This window comes from Macaca nemestrina, chromosome 17 (assembly GCF_043159975.1).
Source record: "Macaca nemestrina isolate mMacNem1 chromosome 17, mMacNem.hap1, whole genome shotgun sequence".
NCBI lineage: Eukaryota > Metazoa > Chordata > Mammalia > Primates > Cercopithecidae > Macaca > Macaca nemestrina.
In genome coordinates, this window is record NC_092141.1 from 20,721,136 (window position 1) to 20,743,266 (window position 22,131).

The window sequence follows — 22,131 nt, forward strand, 5'->3', positions numbered from 1 at the left end:
GTTTCACCATGTTGGCCAGGATGGTCTCAATCTCATGACTTTGTGAGCCTCCCGCCTCAGCCTCCCAAAATGCTGGGGTTACGTGCTTCTAAATTGCATGATGATGTATCCTACTTTGTGAGACCGTATTGCACTGATGCTTGATTGACTCTTTCAATCTGGAAGCCAGTGTCCTTCAAATCATTAGCCAACCTTTGGAGCTCCTGAAATGAGTCCATAATTTTATATCTTTTGTCTCCTATTTTCTGGACAATTTATTCGATTACGTCTTTCCACTTTTCTACTGATGTTTTTATTCTGACTATAAAATAATTTCTAATAATTCTCATTTGTTCTACGAATGTTCTTTACAAACCGTTCACTGTTTTGTTTCACAGATACACAATCCTCTCTTACATGTCTGGGGATCTCAACTGTTGCTGCTGCTGTTTGAAAATGCGCCTCTGTTTCCTGCATGTCTTCGTTGGTTCCGGGTGTCTGTCTTCTGTGTGGTCTGAGTTTGCTTTCCTGCTAGAGGCGGTGCTCCCATATCAGGGGACCCTTGGCCATTGATTCAAAAGTCAGACTGAGGCACCGACAGCTGCCTGGAAGTTCTGGGTAAGCAGATGGGCTCATTGATGGAGAAGCTTTGCTCCAGCAGGATCAGGCAGGGACTTGGACATTTTCCGGAATCTCCAGCTGTCAGTGCCTCTGGGTCTTTTCCTTTGGGTCTGTTTTCCAGAGACTTCTGATGTCCTGCCAGTTACAGGGTAGGGAGGGAGGTGTCTTTAAAAACCTGGTTGCCGCACTCCTTAGGTAGGGGCTGGGGTGAGTTAGGAGAGGGGAGACTGACCATCCAAGAGGAAGATTCTCACAGTCCCCCTGTTGCCAGGAAGGACCGCGTTTCTACCCTCAGCTGTGTCCAAGGAGACCCCACTCTTATGCCCGGGTGGGTGACGGACTGGCTCCTGCCTTGGAATGGGGATGTGCTGGGGTCACGCCCTCTTTTTTTTTAAGTTTCCAACCAATGCTCTTTCAGAGCTTCACGCCTTCTGCCCAGGCCCTGCTGTCAGAGATACTTGGTGCCTCCAATTCTGAAGACTTCCTTGAGTTTTGTGACTCAAAACAATTTCCTTCCCCTGTGGGCATCAACAATGAGAGATCTTCAGAGCAATGAGGCACTCCAGTCCTTCCATCTCCCTGCTGTAGAAACCTCTGCCATCCCCTTTACCTCTGAAGCAAATGCACTTGACTGTCATTTAGGATGGTTTCAGGAGGGAAGGAAGATAAACCCCTGTGTTTACGCGGCTGTGTTAAATGAGAGGCACCTGGTCTTTTTTCTTTTTCTTTTTTAAAGACTGGGTGTCGCTCTGTTATCCAGGCTGGAGTGCAGTGATGTGGTCGTAGCTCACCTCAGCCTTGAGCACTCAGGCTCAAGCGATCCTCCTACCTCGGTCTCCTGAATAGCTGGGACTATAGCACCTGGCCAGTTTCTAAAATCTTTCTGTAGAGGCAGGATCTCACTATGTTGCCCAGGCTGGTCTTGAACTCCTGGCCTCAAGGAATTCTCCCACCTCAACCTCCCAAAGTGCTAAGATTACAGGCATGAGCCATGGTGCCCAGCCACCTCTGGTCTTCCCTCGGCTTGCTTTCATTAAAGGACAAACACATGTCTTGCAAAATGCTTTTAAACATGTTTACAAAGTTGTTGGGGGAAGCAAATGTCATGAAATGAGAAAAGGATAGAGAAGGTGATGCTTGCACACAGTGGAAGACTCACAGTAACACAAAACCAGACAGGTGGAGAGCGCCCACATGGATGAGTCTCAGGCACCACGTGGAGGGACAAAACCAGACGTGGAAGTTCCAGAAGGGGCAATATTAACCTATGGGGGTAACAACAGAACAGGAGCCACCTCTAGGAGTGGGCATTGGGTGGGAGGGGACCCCAGGGAGTCTTCAGGGGTGCAGGAAATGTTCTTCATCTCAATGTGGGCTGTAATGACACAGGGGCATACATACATCACATGTCACCAAGCTGTATTCTTCTGCTTTTTGTGCACTTTACACACATCATTGTGGTGGTTTCATACTTCAGTAAAGAAGGAAATTGACATTTCTTGGTTCTTGCTGTGTGCTAGGCACTGACTTGGTCTGCTTTTAAAAAACCATTCATGTTATGAGCGCCTACTATATCCTAAGCACTATCTAGGTTCTGAGGACTCAGCAATGAACAAAAAAAATTAGGCACAGTCCTTGCCAGATGGTGCTCGCAGTTAGTACAGGAGCCAGCATCAAATAACCACATGCATAGAAGAGGAAAGTGACCACAGCAGCAAGTAAAGGGCAGTGTGAGTGTGCGGAAGAAGGACCGCGTCCTACTCTAGGGGGAGTCAGAAAGGCTTCCCTGGGAGATCGGGTTTAGACAGAGGTCTCAGGCTGAGGAGGAATAAGCAGCTAAGGGGCAGGGGCTGGGGAGAAGGGCACGTCATGCAAGGGAACAGCATGTGCAAAGATCCTGTGGCAGGGAGAGGCATGGCACGTTAAGGAGGGCAAGGAGCAGGGCCCTGCTGATGTGAGAGAGCAGGGGGCCTGAAAACAACCATGTGCAGATGGGGAAACTGAGGCTGGAGATGGGACGTGGCTGCCCTAGGCCTCCAGCTAGCACAGTGGGAGTTGGAAGCCAGCTTTGTCTGCCCTCTCTGCTCCTGAGACAGCGCTTATGTCTACGGGAATGTGGACAGCAAGAGGCTGGGCTGCAACCACCTGCCAGCTGCCCTCACACTCCTGGTCTCTCAGCTCCACAGGGCCTGTGAACAGGGCTGGCTATGGGATCCTGCCCTGAAGAGCAGTACTGGGATCCCCTTCCTGGGCAACTGCATGTCCTGCAAAGCCATCTGCAACCATCAGAGCCAGCGCACCTGTGCAGCCTCCTGCAGTGAGTTCTGGGACCTGAGTCAGGGGACAGTGTGATCACCCCCCACGCCTGCCCCCAGAGCACCCTCTCGCCCCACAGGTGGCTGAGGAGAGGGTGGCAGGAGATGTACAGTGTGGCACCTCTTACCCCTCCACCTTCCCGCTCTGGCCACACTGCCTCCTTTCAGTGTCAAACATGCCATGTTCTTTCCTGCCTCCGGTCCTTTGCACGTGCTGTTCCTGCTGCCTGGCATGCATTCCCTCTATCATCTTCCCTCGGCTCCCTCGTACCCAACTTTCAGGTCTCAGCCCAAACATCCGGGGTCTCCTCCGACCACACAGTAGTACTGGGCCCTCCTTTGTACTGCTGGTGTTACTTTCTGTTGAAACTTTTAATTACAGAACTTACCACACATATCCATAGAGAGGACAGCGCAGTGATGCCCTCGGCACCCATTAAATGATTCACAGATCATTTAAATTTGCCTCATACTTTCCCAACCAGTTGTTTTGGCTTGTGTATTTTAAAGCAAAGCCCAAGACCGCATATCATTTTACCTGCAGATACTGGACCATAAAGATCTGTAAAAACAACCCAAATATCCTGCTACTGCCAGCAATCATTTATTAACATCATCTAATATTCAGGCCAGATCCAATTTTCCCTGATTGTCTTGAAAATTATCCATTGCTTGCTGTTCTTTTTCATAACCTGTTCTTTTCCTTGGTAGAACTTGCCACGGTTTGCTGTTTTGTTCTTTCACGTCTGACTCAACCACTAGACTGGGAGCTCCCTGGGGGCAGGAACCATGTCTGACTTGAGCCTAGCACAGTGCCTGACACATAGTTCAGTCCTTCATGAATACTTGTTGAGGGGAACTCAGAGAGGCTGAGTGACTTACCCAGGATCACACAGCTTAAAAGCAGAGATGTCAGGGTTTGAACCCAGGACTCTGACTCCTAAATCATGCCCTGAACCATTACCCATTAATAAATTAGAACGTTCGTATTGGTTCATCCTATAAACATAGATGGAGTGCTCCAGCCCCAAGGAAATAGGAATCTGGCTTGGCCCTTCAAGGACAGTGTCTTCTTATGGGAGAAATGACTATGTGTCAAGGTAGAAAGCCACAGTCGGGGCTGGGTGCGGTGGCTCATGCCTGTAATCCCAGCACTTCAGGAGGCCAAAGCGGGCAGATCACCTGAGGTCGGAAGTTCGAGACCATCCTGACCAACAAGGAGAAACTGTCTCTACTAAAAAAAATAGAATACAAAATTAGCCGGGCGTGGTGGCGGGTGCCTATAATCCCAGCTACTGGGGAGGCTGAGGCAGGAGAATCTCTTGAACCCAGGAGACGGAGGTTGCGGTGAGCTGAGATCATGCCATTGCACTCCAGCCTGGGCAACAAGAGTGAAACTCCATCTCAAAAACAAAAAAAAAGTCAGGAGAGACCACCTTCAGCTGGGGGTGGGGGGGTAGGGAGGTGTCCCTGAAGGACGCACCATCAGAGGCAGATTGTTAAGAGGCCACAGAATGCAGAAATCAGATGAGGGGGAAGACTGCCTGGAAGAGAGGGCAGCATGAGCAGAGGTGGGAAATGCAGCGGGGAAGACTGAGTCCTGGGTGGGGGCGGGGTGGGGTGTGAGGTCAGGCAGGGAGGGTCAGTGGTCTGGGGCGCTCAGGCACCACCTGCAACAGCCATGCTGGGACCACTGAGGAGGGGAGGAGGTCACAGAAAGCCCCAAGGACAGCACTGCTGGGCTGACTCTGTGCCAGGAGTGGAGGTATCAGTTCCTGTGCAGTTCACTGGAGCTCTGGGGATATGGCAGGGCCAGAGCAGGGGACGGCCCCATGTGGGCCATCTGAGTTTTCCTCCAGATTCCAACTCCATCATCTTTTAGGTCCTTCCTTTACTCTGTCAAATACACAAGGACAGGTGTGTATTTACTTTGTGAAGAGGCTCAAATGAATATTCTACTCAAGCCTTCCATTAAGTGAGCATTTATTTAGTATGTGTCAGGCATTGTGCTGGGCACTTCAGCTCTGCCAACAACCCTAAGAAGTCAGTACTGTTATTTTCCCTATATTGGAAATGAGGAAACGAAGGCACGGAGAGGCTGTGACCACACTGGCTACAAATGGTACAGCCGAGGAAGGCTCTGAAGTTTGGGTTCTTATCCACTCTCCCGCACTGCCTCTGAAATATGTCCTTAAAATATCTGTGAGCCATATTTTCACATAAATACCTTATTCTAAAGACAAAGGAAACTTGCCTGTTTTACATAAAAACTTTCATGTAGAAATATTCTGAGGCATTGGATAAGGTAATTGATTGTCCTAAATAGATTTCTGTTCAAAGTTGGGTCCGCTGTGCTCTCTTAAGGCAAGTGTGATTGGGCTTTAGCTTCCTTGGCTTCTGTGCCTTGGCGCTGATACTTGTGTAAGCTGCTGTAGTTCTCATTTAGCATTAAGAGACAAGAAACACTATTCATGTGGACCTTTCCACCTTCCTTCCAGCCCCTTGCCCCAACTTGCCAAAGAGAATTCTGGCTTTTCCCCTTCATTCCTTATGCTGATTTGAAATATATTTCTCCTTGATGAGGCTTGAAAAATGCAAGTAAAGGTCTTATGTAACAATGTAATCTAGATCTCAATTTTAAATGATAGCTGAAAAATCTTCATATGTTTGGAAACTAAGAAATGCACTTGTAAATAACCCATAGGTCAAAGAAGAAATAATAATGAAAAATAAGTACATTTTGAACTAGACATAGGAAAAATACATGAAAATGCAATGCAACTAAAATAGTACTTAGAGGACAATGCATAGTCTTCAATGTGTATATTGTAAAAGTACTTGGCTTAAGGGATTGCTTTTTGGGAATTTAACCATAATTTCTTTTTTACTTTGATATGGCCAAACCCAGAGCTCCCGTCAGTCTGTGTTACCTGGTAGTATCATGCACTTCTGTCTCCCGGGGTCACTTAGAGGACAATGCACAGTCTTCAATGTGTATATTGTAAAAGTACTTGGCTTACTCTGGAATTGCTTGCTGGAATTTTATCGTAATTTTTTTTTTTAACTTTGATGTCCTTTGTGGTCAAACCTGCAACTCCTGCTAGTCTGTTACCCAGCAGTATTACGCACTTCTGTCTCCCAGGGTCACTCAACTGCCGCAAGGAGCAAGGCAGGTTCTATGACCATCTCCTGAGGGACTGCATCAGCTGTGCCTCCATCTGTGGACAGCACCCTAAGCAATGTGCATACTTCTGTGAGAACAAGCTCAGGAGCCCAGTGAACCTCCCACCAGAGCTCAGGAGACAGCGGAGTGGGGAAGTTGAAAACAATTCAGACAACTCGGGAAGGTACCAAGGATCGGAGCACAGAGGCTCAGAAGCAAGTCCTGGTAAGCCACGTGAGGCGAACCTGCATGGTTTCACACAGGTTCAGAAAGGGTGGGAGGCCTGATGCCAGGCCTAGAACAGGAGAGTCAACTATGCACGAAGCCCAGAGTCCAGGCAAATGGCCAGAAGCCAGGGAGATCATCCTAGGATTATAAAAAAATAAAAATGTAGGCAACATTTCCAGAAGTCTGTGGACAAGAAGAAAGCAGGAGAAAGGACCTGCCCTGTGAGGAAGAGCCTTGTACTGGAGGCTGCCGAGGCTGCGCCAGTTCTCAAAGCACAGGCACAAGTAAGCAGCAGACCCACCCGTGTGAGCACCTGAGCAGAGCCACCACCTGCCCTCCACCAGTGCCGCAGGCTCCATTTATTTCTATTATTATTTTATTGATAATTTCAACTGTTATTTTAGATCTGGAGGTACACGTGTAGGTTTGTTACACGGGTATATTGCTTGATGCTGATATACCCGTGTAACAAACCTACCCGCGTGCTCCTTTCACCAAGAGGTGGCGTCTGGTTCCCCTCCCTGGAATCCACTGGCACTGTGACTTGAATGAAATGCAGCGGCACTAATGAAAAGCAAGTTCCCAGCCTAGGTGGCCAGAGGCCTGCGTGCTCCAGTCTGCTGCACTCCAGCATCATCATGAGATGGACACTCGTGGCCAGTCCCTGGGTCCCAGGGTCCCAGGAGGAGGATGAGAGGCACATGGAGCAAAGCCAGTCCGGCACAGCTGAGCCCAGCCAAACCCTTGACTCGGGAGGAAGCACACGTCCCTGCATTTGGGGATGGCTTGTTACATAGCAGCAGCTAACTGGCAGGACAGCAGACGAGAGCAGGAGATGCCAGGCTAAGCAGGGACAGCAGGGTGCTGGGCAACCCGCGTCATCAGGCACACAGGCCCCGCCCTTGGGACCTTGGCCCTGGGGCCTGGCCTCAGGGAAATGATGTTATCACAGGAAAGTCACTGCAAAGGAAAGGAAGTAGTCAGCCCCCGGAGAAGGGCAGGCCTGCTGTGTCTCCAGGACAGGCCGAGAGCAGGGCAAATGCCATCTCTCGTGTTTATGGATCCACACGGCATCCCCCTCCCATCCTTTCTAATGCCACAGAGCAGGGCAGGTGCACCAAGAGGTGTTTGCTGGGAGGATTAATTAGATCATTTCTGAGGCCTGGCATTTAGCAGATGCCCAACTCAACAGGAACTTTCTTACTATGTTCAAAGTGGCCATCTCCAGCCATAAGGCCTTTGTTTTCTTTGTTTTTAATTCTTTTTTATTTATTTATTTATTTATTTTTGAGATGGAGTCTTGCTCTGTCACCCAGGCTGGAGTGCAGTGGCACAGTCTCGGCTCACTGCAACCTCTGCCTCCCAAGTTCATGCCATTCTCCTGCCTCAGCCTCCTGAGTAGCTGGGACTACAGGCGCCCGCCACCACGCCTGGCTAATTTTTTGTATTTTTATTAGAGACAGAGTTTCACCATGTTAGCCATGATGGTCTCGATCTTCTGACCTTGTGATCCGCCCATCTCAGCCTCCCAAAGTGCTGGATTACAGGCGTGAGCCACCGTGCCTGGACATTATTTATTTATTTATTTTATTTTTTTTCAAGACAGAGTCTCACCCTGTCAACCAGGCTGGAGTGCAGTGGTGTGATCTCAGCTCACTGCAACCTCTGCCTCCCGGGCTCAAGTAATTATTCTGCCTCAGCCTCCTGAGTAGCTGGGATTACAGGCATGCACCACCACATCTGGCTAATTTTTGTATTTTTGGTAGAGACGGGGTTTCAGCTTGTTGTCCAGGCTGGTTTGGAACTCCTGACCTCGAGTGATCCGCCTGCCTCTGCCTCCCAAAGTGCTAGGATTACAAATGTGAGTCACCGCGCCTGGCCTTTTCTTTTTACAATTTTTTTCCCCTCTGGCAATGCCTAATGAACCACATAAACATTTTTTTTTTTTTTTTTTTTTTTTTGAGTCAGAGTCTGGCTCTGTCGCCCAGGCTGGAGTGCAGTGGCCGGATCTCAGCTCACTGCAAGCTCCGCCTCCTGGGTTCACGCCATTCTCCTGCCTCAGCCTCCCGAGTAGCTGGGACTACAGGCGCCCGCCACCTCGCCCGGCTAGTTTTTTGTATTGAGACAGGGTTTCACCGTGTTAGCCAGGACGGTCTCGATCTCCTGACCTCGTGATCCGCCCGTCTCGGCCTCCCAAAGTGCTGGGATTACAGGCTTGAGCCACTGCGCCCGGCCCACATAAACTTTTTTAGTAAAACTTTTCCCTTCTCTTTCTTAGGAAGCCTCGTTCTTAGGAATTCCTAAATGGAATCTGATGGATTCACAACCAGATTCTACCAGATGCACAGAGAAGAGCTGGTACCAGTTCTACTGAAACTAATTCCAAAATAGCAAGGAGGGACTCCTGCTTAACTCATTCTGCAAGGCCAGCTTCACCCTGATATGAAAACCTGGCAAAGACACAACAGGAAAAGAAAACTGCAGGCCAATATCCCTGAGGAACATAGATGCAAGATGGATGAAAGGTTTAAGTGTAAGACCCTAAACTATAAAAATCCTCGAGAAATCCTGGAAAATGCTGTTCTGGACATCTGCCATGGGAAAGAATTTATGAAAGCAACTGCAACAAAAACAAAAATTGCCAGATGAGACCTAATTAAACTAAAGAGCTTCTGTACCCGCCCTGCGCCCCCTCCCCCCCCCATCCACACACACACACACAATCAACAGTGTAAACAGACAACCTACAGGATGGAAGAAAATGTTTGCAAACTGCATCTAACAAAGGTCTAATATCCGTGATCTATAAGGAAGTCAAACAATTCAAAAAGCAACAACCCCATTAAAAGTGGGCGAAAGACATGAACAGACAACTTGTCAAAAGACACAGAAGCAGCCAACAAACATGAAAAAATCTCAGCATCACTTATCATCAGAGAAATGCAAATCAAAAGCACAATGAGGGACCATCTCACACCGTTAAGAATGGCTATTGTTAGTCAAAAAACAAGAGATGCTGGTGAGGCTACAGAGAAAAGGGAACGCTTTATACACTGTTGGTGGAATGTAAATTAGTTTAACCACTGTAGCAAGAAGTTTGGAGATTCCTCAAAGAACTTAAAACAGTTACCATTTAGCACAGCAATCCCATTACTGGGTATGACCCAAAGGAAAATAAAACCTTCTACCAAAAGGACACATAACACGTGTGTTCGTCACAGCACTATTCACAATAGCAAAGACATGGAATCAACCGAGGGGCCCATCAATAGTGGATTGGATAAAGAAAATGTGGTACATATACACCATGGAATACTACATAGCCATGAAAAGAAAAAAAATCATGTTCCTTGCAGCAACATGGATGCAGCTGGAGGCCATTATCCCAAGTGAATTAATGCAGGAACAGAAAACCAAATACCACATGTTCTCACTTACAAACGGAACCGTAAGCCTTGTGTACAGATGGACATAAAGACAGGAACAACAGGCCGGGCGCAGTGGCTCAAGCCTGTAATCCCAGCACTTTGGGAGGCCGAGACGGGTGGATCATGAGGTCAGGAGATCGAGACCATCCTGGCTAACCCGGTGAAACCCCGTCTCTACTAAAAAAATACAAAAAAACTAGCCGGGCGCGGTGGTGGGCGCCTGTAGTCCCAGCTGCCCGGGAGGCTGAGGCAGGAGAATGGCGTGAACCCGGGAGGCGGAGCTTGCAGTGAGCTGAGATCGCGCCACTGCACTCCAGCTTGGGGGACAGAGCGAGACTCGGTCTCAAAAAAAAAAAAAAAAAAATGGCTGGGCGCGGTGGCTCAAGCCTGTAATCCCAGCACTTTGGGAGGCCGAGACGGGTGGATCACGAGGTCAGGAGATCGAGACCATCCTGGCTAACACAGTGAAACCCCGTCTCTACTAAAAAATACAAAAAACTAGCCAGGCGAGGTGGCGGGCGCCTGTAGTCCCAGCTACTCGGGAGGCTGAGGCAGGAGAATGGCCTGAACCCGGGAGGCGGAGCTTGCAGTGAGCTGAGATCCAGCCACTGCACTCCAGCAAGGGGGACAGAGTGAGACTCCGTCTCAAAAAAAAAAAAAAAAAAAGACAGGAACAACAGACACTGGGGCCTACTGGGGTGGAGGCAGGGAGGGGCCAAGGGCTGAAAAACTACCAATCAGGTATTATACTCACTACCTGGATTTTACTCTAGCACAGCCTCTCCTGAGGGGAAGCGCAGATTCACCTGGAGGGAGTGTGGATACAGAGGGTCTGAAGAGCCCAGCCACAGATGCAAGTGGCCATGGCTGCTGCCCTGGTGTCTGGCCACCTGCCCACCTCCAGTGCAATGGATTCCACTTTGGGTCATCCCTACCCACCTCACAGATCGAGAGACTTGAGTCTCAAATTTGGAGTGACTCGTTGACAGTCACGCAGAGAATGCACAGCTGAGTTGAGATTTGCGCACAGTCTATGGATTCCAGAGTCTGTCCCCTCTGCAACCGCAGAATGACCCAGTGGCGTCCACAGAGCTGTTGTTCCTTGGGTGTGAGCTATCGCCCCTGGGACAAGGTTAGCCACTTCCTGTGCGTGACCATCAGCTACGCCCCATTCCCCGAGGGCACTGGGCAGAACCTCAGATCTTCATCTTGGCTCCAGGTAACAGAGCCCCAGGCTGTGAACGAGGGGGCTGTGAGGACGTGTTGGTGCCAGTGGGGTCGGCATTACCACGCCTCACCCCGCATCAGCTGCCACACTGGTGCCATGGCGCGGCTTTTGGTGGCTGTGTGACTGTCGCTGTGCACTGCCCTGCCCCGTGTTTCTCCAGGAGCCCAGGGCTAAGGTCTGTTCTGTTCTGATCTCTGATGCCTGCATGGGCTGGTGGGGCAGGAGGAGAGCTTGCTGTGGATTGCAAACAGGAAGTACAGAGCCACATGGCCAGGGGAGGGATCCAGAGGTAGACCTATTTGAGGAGAGGGAGCAGAGAACACCATGTAACCAAGTTGTGTAGCTGCGCACGGTGGAAGGGCTGACCCTCTCCTCTGCCCGCTTCATGGGCTCCCTGAATTCTGCTGTCCTTTCTCTCCAGCCCTGCCAGGCCCCACCTCACCCCGACTCCAGGTTTCTCTCACATCCCACTGAGAGCTGCCACTCCTTAGTGAGACCTGGAACTGCGGTGGGCTAGTTGTGTGTGAGGAGGGAAGAGCAAGGCAGGTCTTGTCCCAGACCAGTGGAGTTCACCATCTTGTGGAAGGCCAGGCGGTGGACAAGCCATGCAGGTGACACATTCCTCTCAGTGCACGGAGGCCATGTAACCCAGCTGCAGGTGAGATGGGAAGGGGAAGGCTTCACCAAGGAGGACAGGGAAGGCTGTGGCAGGGGTGTGGAGTGTGGAGCCAGACCCTGAGTTATGTCCCTTACTAGATGTGTGGCCTGGAGCAAGCTACTGCCTGTCGGTTCTGTGAGCCTGAGGTTGTTCACCTCATGGAGCTGCTGTGAGGATGATTTGGGAGAATACATTTTGAGGGGATCATGAGCTCTGTGCGCTGGAACTGCTCATTCAAAAAGCAACCATGGGCCGGGCGTGGTGGCTCACACCTGTAATCCCAGCACTTTGGGAGGTCGAGCCAGGTGGATCACCTGAGGTCAGGAGTTCGAGACCAGCCTAGCCAACATGGCGAAACCCCATCTCTACTAAAAATACCAAAATTAGCCAGGCGTGGTGGTAGGTACTTGTAATCCCAGCTACTCAGGAGGCTGAGGCAAGAGAATCATTTGAACCCAGGAGGAGGCGGAGGTTGCAGTGAGCCGAGATCCGGCCATTGTATTCCAGCCTGGCTAACGAACGAAACTCTGTCTCAAATAAATAAATAAATAAATAAAAGCAACCATGTTGAAACTACATGGTGGGGGCAGGGGGTTCCAGGCAGAGGCAACAGCATTCACAGGTGCTGCTAGGGGCGGGGAAGGCTGTGAGTGGCTCTGTGCTGGAGGCTGAGCTAAATCCCTTCCTCTGGGACTCCCAGCCTGCGGGAGTGTGGGGGTCACTCTACATCCAGAAGCGGGGGGTACCCCACCCCAGATCTGCTTTGAAGGTGGAGACACTTCCACACGCTCACCAAGAGGGCACAGAAAGACCTTCCACACACATAGCAAGAGGGCTGTGAAAGACCTCTACGAGGAAAACTACAAACACCGCCGAAAGAAATCACAGATGACACCAACAAAGGGAGACACATCCCATGTTCATGGATGGGTAGAATCAATATGTTTTTTCAGTTATTTCCAAATATTTACGAGGGATTCACAAGTATTATGAACATTTAATAAAATCCACCTGCTGCTCACACATGGGGCTTCGTGGGGAGAGCAGGGCAGGCTCCCAAGCTGGACTGAAAATGGCTTGAGATTTTTTTTTTTTTTTTTTTTTTTTGGGACGGAGTCTCACTCTGTTGCCCAAGCTGGAGTGCAGTGTCCGGATCTCAGCTCACTGCAAGCTCCGCCTCCCAGGTTTACGCCATTCTCCTGCCTCAGCCTCCTGAGTAGCTGGGACTACAGGCGCCCGCCACCTCGCCCGGCTAGTTTTTTATGTTTTTTAGTAGAGACGGGGTTTCACCGGGTTAGCCAGGATGGTCTCGATCTCCTGACCTCGTGATTCGCCCGTCTTGGCCTCCCATAGTGCTGGGATTACAGGCTTGAGCCACCACACCCGGCCCCCGCTTGAGATGTTGATTAGGAGAGTTGACTGACCTGGGGTTCTGTTGCGACGACTCCAGGCTGACACGAGGAGCTCCCTGTCCAGGCTTACGGGCAGGTGCAGGGAGCATCTGCGTCTCCCTGAGGGGACGGAGCCTGCCCCAGAGAGTAGGGCTACTCATTTGCCCGGTAGAGGGGGAGGAGGAGCACCAAGGGCACAACCTTGTTCCTCCATGTGGGGGCTGCAGAGGACTGAGTTGGGAAGAGTAAGCATTCAGGGGCAGCTGGAGATGGCACCAGGAGGGACCGGGTGACAGCTCCACGTGCCAGGCTGGGAGGACGATATCCTGCTGGGGGCAGGGGCGGCCACTGGAAGAGAGGTCAGAGCAGAGCTGTTGGGAGAGCACCGTGTTGCTCCTGTGTGGTGGTGATGGCAGCAGGGGCCCTGTGAAAGGCTGTTTCTGGCAATAATGGGAACCAGAGATGACAAGGACCTGGAAGGGGGATGGAGGAACAGTGCACTGGCATGAGATTAGAACTGGAGGGAGAGGCCCTGTAGTGATCATAATGGCTCTCATCTCGCAGGGCCCTTGTGGAGCCTCAGTGACTTGGGGTTTGTGAAGTACAGAACCACGCCCGGGACTCAAGGGTCCACTCCCCTGGTTGGATGGATGCCCCCCTGGGACAGGCTGAATTCGCTTCCTGGGGCTATGATAGTGTTCACGTGCCGGGTGCTTAAAATAACACTGACCGATTCTCTCCAGACTGAAGGCCAGACGTCAGATTCCATGTCAGCAGGACCCCACTCCAGTCAGATCCCACGTCAGCAGGGCTCACTCCAGTCAGATCCTACGTCAGCAGGACCCCACTCCAGTCAGATTCCACGTCAGCAGGACCCCACTCCAGGCAGATTCCACGTCAGCAGGACCCCACTCCAGGCAGATTCCACGTCAGCAGGACCCCACTCCAGTCAGATCCTACGTCAGCAGGACCCCACTCCAGTCAGCTCCTACGTCAGCAGGACCCCACTCCAGTCAGATCCTACGTCAGCAGGACCCCACTCCAGTCAGATTCCACGTCAGCAGCACCCCACTGAAAGCCCAGGGGCAGATCCTTCCCTGCCTCCTCCAGCTTCTGGTGGCTTCCCCAGGCCTCCTGAGCTGGTGGCCCCTTCACGCCCATCTCTGCCTCTGTCTTCACATGGCTTCTCTCCCGTGCCTATGTCTTCTGCCTTCTCTTCTCGTATAGGACACTTGTCACTGGATCTGGGACCCACCCTAATCCAGGATGTTCTCATTTCCAGATCCTTGTATTTATATGTCTGCAAAGAATCTTTTATCCAAATAAAGTCACATTTGCAGGGGGCATATCCTTGGGCCGGGGGGCACCGTTCAGCTCACTACATAGGGTGAGGGACAGGGTCGCCTGCCAGGGACTCCATACAGACCAGGAGCTCTGAGCTAGGAACCACCCCCCTCCATGTGAGGGTGATGCCAGCCTTGGGGTCAGTCATGTGGGTTCAGAGTTCTGGGGAGCCTTTTACCTGGAGAGCTTAGGTTGTGTTGGCCTAGAAGGTGGCAGTTGAAGTCACAAAAATGGAAAAGGTTGTGTAGGGACTGGGAGGTATAAGGAGAGAAAGGGACAGAAAAGAAGGTCCTAGGTGGGGTAATCTGCATTTGAGGGGTCAGAAGAGGAAGAGGGTCCCACAGAGACATGGAGAAAGAGCAGGTGGGGAGGTCAGAGCAGCTCCAGCAGGGCTGTGTCCACAAAGAAAGTTCTAGAAGGTCATACTTAACCGCACATAGAAAGGACATCATAAGACGCCTACATGTGTCCCCAGTTCTGCCACAAGGAGGTCAGGGGATGCTATAAAGGGTCATTTTCAGGTGCCCCCAAGTTGAGGTTGCCCTTGGTGGCTCCAGCCAGGGGCATGATGGGGCTGTGGGCTAGGAGCCCTGTGTCACTGCCTGGGAGGCTGACAAAGGTTGGCAAACTGGACCCTTCCTCTGCCCTGTTTTTTTCCTGCTTAGATGCATCATTTGTCCGTCCTTTCACTCTGGCTCATGAGAACCTAATCAGATACAAATGTGGCAGGGGTGGGGTGTGGGTGGACGAGAGCAGCACAGAACCACCCTTGAGGACCTCCTTGGTGTCTGGGGGGCCCGGCCCCATCTGGAAGAAATCAGAAGTGGTTGAATTGATGCCAGGGGGTTGGAAGCCAGTGCACACTATGGTCAGGCCAGACATGGGGTGAGTGAGAGCCCCACGATCATGGGGAGGAAGGACGTGCCAGGGAGCCCCAACGTGACATGGAATCATGGTAGCCTTGAGAGCAGAGGCAGCGCCGTGGCCGGTAGGAGCAGGGGCCCCAGGAGTCTGCCTGGATGGCAGCTTCAAGTCAAGGCTCCACTGAGACCTTAGCTCAGCTCTGCCGGGGTGGAAGTTGGGGGTTGGAGTCACATTGCTTTTGCTCCAGGAACTGCTCAAGATGTCATTTATTTTAGGTGCTAGAACTAGATGGGGTGGCCCTGGCTGCAGGCCTCCTGGTTTGCAATTGCATTTGTGTATCTTGGGTTGGAAGGGTGCTTTTGCTTTTGTCCTGACTGTACCATGTGCCCTCACAAGGGGGCAGCAGGATGCTCCGGTTTTGCTTCCCGGGGTTGAAGCCAAGGTCCAGGGACCTGCAAAGGCGGGGACAGAACCACAGGGGACAGGGTGGGCCAGTGTCGCAGGGGCGAAGGAACGCCCCTAAGGAGATGCTGCACAAGAAGCTGGAGTCAGATGTGGGGACCAGGGAGGCTTTGTTTCGATGGGCGTGATCTGGGTGCTGGGAACAGGGGCTGAAGTCTATGTGTCCCTACCACCAGCAAGATGGAGGTTCACCTTAAAGAGACGTGGCCCCAGAAAGACCCAGGGACCCCAGGCCCAAAGGAGAGAAGGAGGTGACACTCTGGAAACCACTTCAGTCCAAGGCCACACACCAGACGGGAGACTTACACCCAGCCTGCCCTCCTGCCTTTTCCTGAACTTATACACCTGCGCATGCATGCACGCACATGCGGATATGCATGCACACGCACGTGTACACACACACGCGCGTGCATGCACATACACAGACACCCGGAGGATGTAGAGTCCTCTGCAGGGAAGGCCTGAAGGTGTGCACATTTGGAGGTTGTGATGACCTCACAGGGAGGCTGTACCTCACGTAGAAAAGCCCCTCTTAAGCACTGGCAGCCCACTATGTGTCAGGGACACACCTGGAATGTTCAGGGCGCCAAGAGCACAGGGAGGGAAGGAGAGATGCTTGCAGAGCAGAGGGATCAGGAAATGGGGACTATCACGGGGAACTGCAGCCCAGGACCCCCGAGGAGGGTGGCAGAAACCTTGGCCGGGCAAGAGGTCCAGCAGCCCCTGCCCACCCCTGCCCACCTTGCCACCAGGCTCCCCTTGCTGGCTGGGCCCCCAAGGTGTGAGTGCATGGCCACGGGCTGGAACTTTCTACCCAGGTCCCCTGCCTCCTGCATGTTTGCAGGGACCTTTGCTAAAGCCAAGCCCGTCTGTGGAGAGAGAGGGGTATCGGGCCCCACTCTGCAGATGCAGACACTGAAGGCGAAGGCGGCTGAATCAAACATCCAGAACCATAGCCCCCTGCCCTCCTGCCCCCTCCCTGTCCCCCGCCAGGCCCACCCCTAAATGACAAGTCCCAGTGCTGCCTAGCGGGCTGAACCGAGCCTGCGCTGGGAGCCGCAGCAGGCTGGGGAAAGTATTTTTGGGTGAGAAATGGCTTTGAAAACAGTTTGAAAAACAAAAGAAAAAGCGGCCGGGCGCGGTGGCTCAAGCCTGTAATTCCAGCACTTTGGGAGGCCGAGGCGGGCGGATCACGAGGTCAGGAGATCGAGACCATCCTGGCTAACACGGTGAAACCCCGTCTCTACTAAAAATACAAAAAGAAATTAGCCGGGCGTGGTGGCGGGCGCCTGTAGTCCCAGCTACTCCGGAGGCTGAGGCAGGAGAATGGCGTGAACCCGGCGGGGCGGAGCTTGCAGTGAGCCGAGATCGCGCCACTGCACTCCAGTCTGGGCGACAGAGCGAGACTCCGTCTCAAAAAAAAAAAAAAGAAAAGAAAAAGCGTAGAAATAAACTTTGTGCCAGCCCGCCTGGTCCCAAGGCCGCGGAAACTGTGGGTGCTGCCTCCTGGTGGTAAGACCTGCAAGCTGCGCCTCTGGGACGCTTCCCCCTGGACTTGATTTTCAGACAAGTCTAGAGAATGAGCAATTTTTTTTAATTTGCATTTTTTGGCAAAAGCTTGCGACTAGGCCCCTTTGGTCCTGGGGAACAGCAGACAGTGAGCCGCAGGGCAGGGCCTCTCCATGCTGTGGATTCCCGCCTGTCCTTTCTCACATAATCTCAAGCAAGGCTTATTTACAGCTCCTTGTCTGCCTTCCACTGGGTGGCATCAGAGTGCCTGCCTGGCTATTCTCACCCCACATTTCTTGGGGATGTTCCCTCTTAGGACACATGGCCCTGCCTCATTGGCTGGAGTGACTGTGTGGTATTCCCTCTCGGGAGCATGCCATGCTGCATTTAACCCTTCATCCCCTGTAGATGGAAGGCTAGGTTGGATCCAGTCTTTTGCAACCTGAACAATGTTGGAGGAATACGATTTGTGTGCTGGGGGAGATGCAGCCCTAGAAGTGAAGCTGATGCAGCAAGGGGAGCCAGGGAGGCATGTTGTAAATGGTGGGGGGTGGTTCCAAATGGCCCTTGAGAGTCCACCCCACCACCAATATGCAAGGTGCCTGTGCTCCCACTCCTGGCGTGACAGGTAGAAAGTGATATTTTTCTTAGTTCTAATTTGCATTGATTTTCTTAGGCTAGGGATTTTGAATCACATGTGTATCCCAGGGGCCAGGCAAGAGCTATGTTTCATTTTCCACAGAAAGCCTCGGATCGTTGGCCTGGGCAGAGAGGAATGAGAAGCTGGGGCACCTTCTTCATGTCCTCAAGAGCAGCGAGTCTCTGTTCTGGTCATTCAAACTCAGTGCCCTAAAAATGACCATCATGTGGCCTTGCATGGCTCTGTGGGGTGGCGGGGCTCAGCTGGGTGTATCTTCTGCTGCTCTTGCTTGGGGTCTCTCGAGCAGATGGTCCTGGGGATGGAGCCATTGGAGGCTTGGCTCTGATGCTGCAATGGTCAGGCCTTGCTTCTCCTCCAGGTGATCTCAGGACCTGTCCCTCTTCATGGGGCCTCTCCACCTGGACGACCTGAGTGGTGCTCAAAGCTCCTAAGGGAACAAAAACCAAGGGTGTCAGGCCTTCTTGAGGTGGAGGCCCAGAGTGGCACAGCCTCACCCCCACAGCACTCTCCTGGAATGAGTCCCAGATAGTCCACAAGGGAGTGATGTTGGGTGACCGTGCTCTGGGCGTGGTCTCTCAACACTCACTACCCCAACCTCAGAGTGTGGTCTGGGTTTCAGAATCTCACATTGAAACATTTGAAATGTGTGCACATGTTTAGTCTTCCTGATTGAATCAATCTAGTTCATTCTCACTTAGTAACATCTTGTAGCCCGGTGTTCTGTCTGTGCTCTGAGGGCTGGCAGCGTCTCCCCTGCTCATGCTTCCAGGGCATAGTTTGTGTTTGATTCCAGAGGTGAGTAGGAGGAAGTAAGCCTTGGGTGTGTGGCACCAAGTTTGCTGGTCCTGGGGGCTTTACTTTCCTCCTTTAGGCCTCTCTGAGCTCTGGGCACCGGACATGAAGGAAGCCACCGGCTGGTGGAGTGACACTAACTCATCCCAAGTTCCCATCTCCCCCCTGTAAATGTCAGAGTGACACTGATGACCCCTAAGAGTCCTAGCAGCTCTGTCACTAGAGATTCCTGAATCTAAGAGCGTGTGTGAGGAAGAGGGGCAGCACCAGCCCTGGGGCCGCTGTGTGGCCCTCAGGCTTGGAGCACCCACCTGGGAGTTGGTCAGACCGACCCCCAGGTGCAGCTCTGTGACTGGGAACAATATCTTAAAGACTCAGTTTTGTCATCTGTAAAATGGAGTGTGAACGACGGATGCTGTGCAACACAGTCCAGCAGGTCCTCAAAAAATGAAACAGAGTTATCATGCGACCCAGCCATTCTTCTCCTAGGTATATACCCGAGAAAATGGAAAACATTTGTCCACACAAACATGTGGATGTGAATGTTCACAGCAGCATATTCATGATAGCCAGAAAGTGGAATCAACCCAAATGCCCTTTCCCTGATGAATGCGTAACAGATGTGTCTGTCCATTCCGCCTAAAGAGGAACGAAGGTCTAATATATAGCATGGCAAGACGTGGTGAACCCTGAAAACACAAAGCCAAGTGCAAGGAGCCAGGCACAAAAGACCACGTGTTGTACGATTTCATTAATATGAAATGTCCAGAATAGGCAAATCCATAGAGACAGAAAGGAGATGAGCGGTTGCCAGGGGCTGAGGAGAGGGGATGGGGAGTGACTGCTGATGAGACAGGGTTTCTGTTTGGGATAAAGATGGTCTCAGATTAGTGGCCATGGCTGCACAACCTTGTGATGTGTTGTACATTTTAAAATGGCAAATCTGATGCTATACAAATTCTGTCTCAATTTTTTTTTTTTTTTTTTTCCAGACGGAGACTCACTCTGACGCCAGGCTGGAGTGCAGTGGCGCGATCTCGGCTCACTGCAACCTCTGCCTCCTGGGTTCAAGAGATTCTCCTGCCTCAGCCTCCTGAGTAGCTGGGACTACAAATGCATGCCACCATGCCCAACTAATTTTTGTATTTTTAGTAGCGACAGGGTTTCACCATGTTGGCCAGAATGGTCTCGATCTCTTGACCTCGTGATCCGCCTGCTTCAGCCTCCCAAAGTGCTGGGATTACAGGTATGAGCCACCACGTCCAGACTCAATTTTTTCAATAGGGGTAGTTGTCCACCATCAGAGCGGGAGGATGAGGGGGGTGCTATAGGGGAAGTGCCCGGCACAAAGTGGGACTCGCTCTTCTCGACATGTCGTCTTAAATCTGGCTCATCTGTCCTTTCACCCAGTGCCTAGAGGATGCCCAGGTCCAGGGACAGGGAAGAGCTTTTGGGATAAGGAGAACTTCTAAGGGGAGGGCTTTTGCCTGGGCTAGGCCTATCTCTGGCATCCAAACCTGGAGGCACAAGTCCTGAGTCACAGGGCGGCCAGGTGCCCTGATGCCCAAGGCCCACCTGGTGGCACCTGCAGTCCTGGGTCTCAGTGTGATGTCGCCTGTCCTGCTCTCAAACCACAGTGGGCCCTCTGTGTCATGTGCCCTAAACCTGTGGATTCAACCAACAGCGGCTGTAAAATACTCAGTAAAGAAAGTGAATAGTTGCATCTATACTGAACCTCTGCAGCCATTTTATCTTGTCGTTATTCCCTAAACAATACGGTATAACACCCATCTACATGGCATCTATATTGTATTTGGTATTATAAGTAATCTAGAGATGACTCTAATTGTACACAAGGATGTGCATCGGTTATATGCAAATGCGAGGCCATCTTGTATCAGACACTCGGACATCCGTGGATTTTGGTATCTGTGGGGGATCCTGGAACCAATCCCCCATGGATACCAAGGGACGACTATAAACGCTCACCCAGAAAGGTTTCTCCTTGGAGGAAGGGCCCAGTTCAGTATGCCCAGGGACATGCTTCCTGGAGCGCTGTCTGTTTATCTGTCCAGTCACCCATCAGCCCATCTCCAGCGCTCTCCCAATTACAGCCCTAGCAAGTGGAGGCAAGAACGCCCAGTTCATATTTCCAGCTCCTGTTTCCAGTTTCGAGGCCTTGGGAAGTTGCTGCCAGGATCGGGGGAGGGATCAACCTCCTCCAGGACCCAGAGGGCATCCCAGCCAGCCTCAGGGTCAGGAAAGGAGCACAGCCTCTCCAGGAGCCAGACGGGCCCGCAGCAGGGAGATGGGAGGATGTGGATTGCTTGAGCCTAAGGAGGGGAAGAGGAGAAGGCACTGCGGAGAGGGGTCTCACGCTGTCTTGCAGCTCTCCTGGGGCTGAAGCTGAGTGCGGATCAGCTGGCCCTGGTCTACAGCACGCTGGGGCTCTGCCTATGTGCTGTCCTCTGCTGCTTCCTGGTGACAGTGGCCTGCTTCCTCAAGAAGAGGAGGGGTCCCTGCTCCTGCCAGCCCCGCTCAAGGTCCTGTCAAAATCCGGCCAAGTCATCCCAGCGTGAGTGCACGAAACTGGGGTCCTCGCCCTTCTCGATGCTTGGGTGACAAGCCTCAGGCCATCCCTCCGTCCTGTCATTGCCCCTGCTTCTAAGTGGAGAGGCCCGGGGCTCATCCCTGTTGTTCAGGCCTGGGGCTCATCCCTGTTATTCGCTGCAGCTTGATAAAATCAGTTTAAGACATCCTGGCAGGCAGATATCCAGGAGAGTGGCACCCGGGAAGGGTGGGTGTGGGATGCCGGCCTTCAGGTTTGCCTGGGCCCAGGGTTCACAGGATGCGGGGCCTTCAGGGCTAAGCCCAGGAGGAGGTGTCCCCTTGAGGGGGTGTGGCAGGCTTGGTGCTGTACAGAAATGAGAGCCACAACCCAGGGTAGGGACCCATGGGAAGGTGGCAAGATGGCAGGGCTCAGGAGCCTTCCTGGGCAGCACTGACAGCCCAAAATACCAGGGAGGATGCGGGGTCCCGGAAACTCATCCATGGCTGGTGGGAATGCGACAGGGCACAGCCACTTTGTAAGTCAGATGGGCCGTGGCTCACAAAGCTCAGTGGCCTCGTACCACATGTCCCCAAAGTGTCACAGATATTGACCACATTGATTTGAAAATTCACTTGCAAATAAAACCCACATGCCACATTTTACTGCTTGACTGATTGTCGCTCATACCCAGAGGCTGCCCAGATGATCTTCAACATGGGAACTGGGTAGGAAGGGGGTTCCACTCTTCAGACAGAGACAACTCAGTGAGGAAAAGGAGCGAACCCCTGATGCCCGCAGGAACATGGGTGGATCTTAGATGTGTGTTGCTGAGGGAACGAAGCCAGACCCAACAGGCTACCACCACAGGATTCCAATTCATTGGCCATTCTGGAAAAGGGCAAACCATAGAGACAAGAGAACAGGTCAGGATGGCCAG

General features: G+C 52.0%; 1 protein-coding gene across 1 annotated transcript; it reads left to right on the forward strand.

The window, feature by feature from the left end:
* The first annotated feature begins 1,794 nt into the window (after positions 1-1,794).
* Positions 1,795-21,265, forward strand: LOC105493353 (tumor necrosis factor receptor superfamily member 13B-like). Its single transcript, XM_071081901.1, has 4 exons — positions 1,795-1,873; positions 2,693-2,917; positions 6,058-6,303; positions 21,033-21,265. The coding sequence occupies exons 1-4, from the start codon at positions 1,795-1,797 to the stop codon at positions 21,263-21,265; spliced, it is 783 nt and encodes a 260-aa protein (XP_070938002.1).
* Positions 21,266-22,131: the final 866 nt, after the last annotated feature.